Source organism: Crocuta crocuta, unplaced genomic scaffold, assembly GCF_008692635.1.
Source record: "Crocuta crocuta isolate KB4526 unplaced genomic scaffold, BGI_CrCroc_1.0 scaffold334, whole genome shotgun sequence".
Taxonomy (NCBI): domain Eukaryota; kingdom Metazoa; phylum Chordata; class Mammalia; order Carnivora; family Hyaenidae; genus Crocuta; species Crocuta crocuta.
The window spans coordinates 4,255,533-4,258,762 of NW_027533260.1; the positions used below are offsets into that span (position 1 = coordinate 4,255,533).

Here is a 3,230-nt window from a genome sequence, read left to right on the forward strand (position 1 = left end):
CGAGAGAGGGGTAAAAGGGGGGAGGGGCTTGGGGAGGAAAAAAGGAATGTGCGCAGGGAAGAGGGCGGAGCCTGTAACTGGGATCAACCAGAGAAACCGCCAGTAGGAGGCTGCGTATTAAGGTATATTTGGAAGGAATTCCTGTATGGGAATTGTAAGCCCCTTTTAAGGGGGCTGGCTAAGCACCTCTAAAATCCATAGGGCAGGGGCACCTGGGTGGCTTAGTCCGTTAAGCGTCCGCCTTTCGCTTGGGTCATGATCTCGCGGTTCGTGGGTTCGAGCCCCAAGTCGGACTCTGCGCTGACTGCCTGCTCGGAGCCTGGAGCCTGTTTCAGAGTCTGTGACTCCCTCTCTCTCTGACCCTCCCCAGCTCACGCTGTCTCTCTCTCTCTCTCTCTCTCTCCTAGAAATAAATAAAAAAGCATTAAAAAAAAAATCCATAGGGCAGCCGGTCAGGAAGGGCAGGCTGGGCTCCCAGGCAGAAGCTGAAACTGCTTTTCACTGGCAGAATATCTTCATCTGAGAAATCTCACTCCTTTTCAAACCTTTCAACTGATGGAAACAGGCCCACCCAGCTTAACTAGGACACCCTCCGTCACTTCAAGTCATCCGATTGTGGACTTGAATCACACCTACCAAATACCTTTATAGCAGTCCCTACATCAGTGTCTGAATTACCGGGGATGCTACCCTAGGCAATTGCACACATAAACCTGACCATCAGTGTCCACTCCTTGTTGACTTGGCACGTCAGTGGGCCAGCGTTGTCATAACCAAATACCGCAGGCTGACTGGCTTAAACAACACATATTTATAACTCACAGTTCCGGAGGCTGGAAGGTTTAAGATAAGCTTCGGCCTGGGTTTGGTTCCTGGTGAGAATTTCTTCCTGGCGTGCAGACGGCTGCTATCTCGCCGTGTGCTACCATGGCGTGCAGAGACAGAACAGCTTCTGAAACGTCTTCCTTTTACAAAAGACCTCAGTTGCCTCCGATCACAGCCCCACCCTTATGGCCTCATTTAATGTTAGTGATCCCCTTAAAGGCCCATCTCCAAATACAGTCACATTGCGGATTAGGGCATCATCCCGAGTTTGGAGGGGTGGACACATGTTCAGTCTGCAACAAGCACCCCTGCACATGTCCTTAATTTTATCATACAGTGTTTCTTTACCCAAATGTCTCACGGCCGGGCCCCAGGGCCAAGTTCCTCAGGTCCACTCTTCCCGTCTTTGATGCTTCTGGGGGAGAGGTTGAGATCTCGCCCCCGCCTGCAGATGAAGCCACACCCTGCCTTGATTACACACACACGGCGACGGAAGACCTTCTATTGTGTGAAGAAGACCGTCTGCACCATCATTGTTTTTCAATATTAGAGGCCTATTTTCCGCTGTTCCGTCATCCAGTGATCTCCAGCTTTGCGGCTATCAAGCTCAAATGGAAATCTAGAGTGTGGAACACCCTGTGTTCTAGAAGACCTACAGAATGGACCAGAATTGTTACCGTGGAGCCCTGAATACACTTGCGGCATTTAAGGGCTCTTCGGATCATAGCCCAGTCAGGCCTGCAGAAAACTGACTCCCATTCATTCAGAGTCGCCATCAATATTGCCGTTATGCACACACCGTATCCAGCTTTTTTTTTTCTTTAAAGCTTATTTACTTATTTTGAGAACACCATATCCAACTCTTCCCGTCTTGGCACATGGAAGGTTTTTTTAATGTTTATTTTTGAGAGCGAGCACACACGTGGTGAGCTCACACACAGCCATGAACAGGGAAGGAACAGAGAAAGAGGGAGGGAGAGAATCCCAAGCAGGCTCCGAGCCGTGGGCACAGAGCCTGCCGTGGGGCCCAATCCCACGAACCACGAGATCATGATCTGAGCAAAAATCAAGAGTAGGCTCCTGTTAGACTGAGCCACGCAGGCGCCACGTGTAACCTTCCTCACTGTGTGACCCTGGTGTCGTCAATTGTAATGGGCATTCTTAGCATCCATTTCACAGATGATGTGCCCCCCGCACAAGGATGACATGCACATTCATAAATGTTCCATATTTTAAAAAGTGATGACGGGATAGAAGGAAGAAAACAAAAATATTGGTGGACGTGTATATCAGAATAAGGAAGAAAATAATCATTGCAAGTGCACCCTTCATGTGTACAGCTGGTCACGTGGTTGTGGCTTCCTTCTTCAGTTACCCAGTCCACATTCCCTGGGCCCTCAGCAAGCACCCCACCTGCACATGGTTCCGTGCCTGGTGGACTGGTCCAGCACCTTCTAGGCCTGAATTGAGTTCTCGTAATTTTCTTTTTTTTTTTTTTGTTAATTTTTTTTTCATTTATTTGTAGGAGAGAGAGAGAGAGAGACAACGTGAGCGGGGCAGGGTCAGAGAGAGAGAGAGAGTCACAGACTCTAAAACAGGCTCCAGGCTCTGAGCTGGCTGGCTGTCAGCACAGAGCCCGACGTGGGGCTTGAACCCACGTACCCCGAGATCATGACCTAAGCGAAAGTCGGACCCTTAACCGACTAAGCCTCCCAGGTGCCCCGAGTTCTTGTAATTTTCCATTGGCTTGAATGGCACTGCTAGGGGGCCCTCCCGAGAGATCTACTGTATTCCTGATCTACGGAAAAGGAAAAGGCGGGCGGGGCCGAGCGTTAGAGCCCAGGCCTGGAGGAAGTGTGTCTCTGATCGTCTGGCGCCCCCCGCAGGCTGCGGACTGAACTACCACAAGCGCTGCGCCTTCAGCATCCCTAACAATTGCAGCGGGGCCCGCAAGCGCCGCCTGTCGTCCACGTCTCTGGCCAGTGGCCATTCCGTGCGCCTCAGCACCTCCGAGTCCCTGCCGTGCATGGCCGATGAGCTGGTGAGGGGCTGGGGAGTGGGCGGGCCGGCGGTGGTGGCGGCCGGGGCGGGTGACAGGGCCCAGGCACTAATGCGTCCCTTCCGTCTTGCTGACCCATAGAGCCGTAGTACCACCGAGCTCCTGCCTCGCCGCCCCCCATCCTCCTCCTCCTCCTCTTCTGCCTCCTCCTACACCGGTCGCCCGATCGAGCTAGACAAGATGCTGCTCTCCAAGGTCAAGGTGCCGCACACATTCCTCATCCACAGCTACACCCGGCCCACCGTCTGCCAGGCTTGCAAGAAGCTCCTCAAAGGCCTCTTTCGCCAGGGCCTGCAGTGCAAAGGTCAGCGGGGCCCCCGTGGGGGCACAGACGGGGTGACCCCCC

At 52.9% G+C, this 3,230-nt stretch overlaps 1 protein-coding gene across 1 annotated transcript in view; it reads left to right on the top strand.

The window, feature by feature from the left end:
• The window catches only part of PRKD2 (protein kinase D2), a 34,693-nt gene that overhangs the window by 8,405 nt on the left and 23,058 nt on the right, over positions 1-3,230 (top strand). Inside the window, exons 4-5 of the mRNA XM_077747354.1 lie at positions 2,712-2,866; positions 2,966-3,188. Of these exons, the coding sequence (XP_077603480.1) occupies positions 2,712-2,866; positions 2,966-3,188 (378 nt within the window). The remainder of the gene's footprint in view (positions 1-2,711; positions 2,867-2,965; positions 3,189-3,230) is intronic.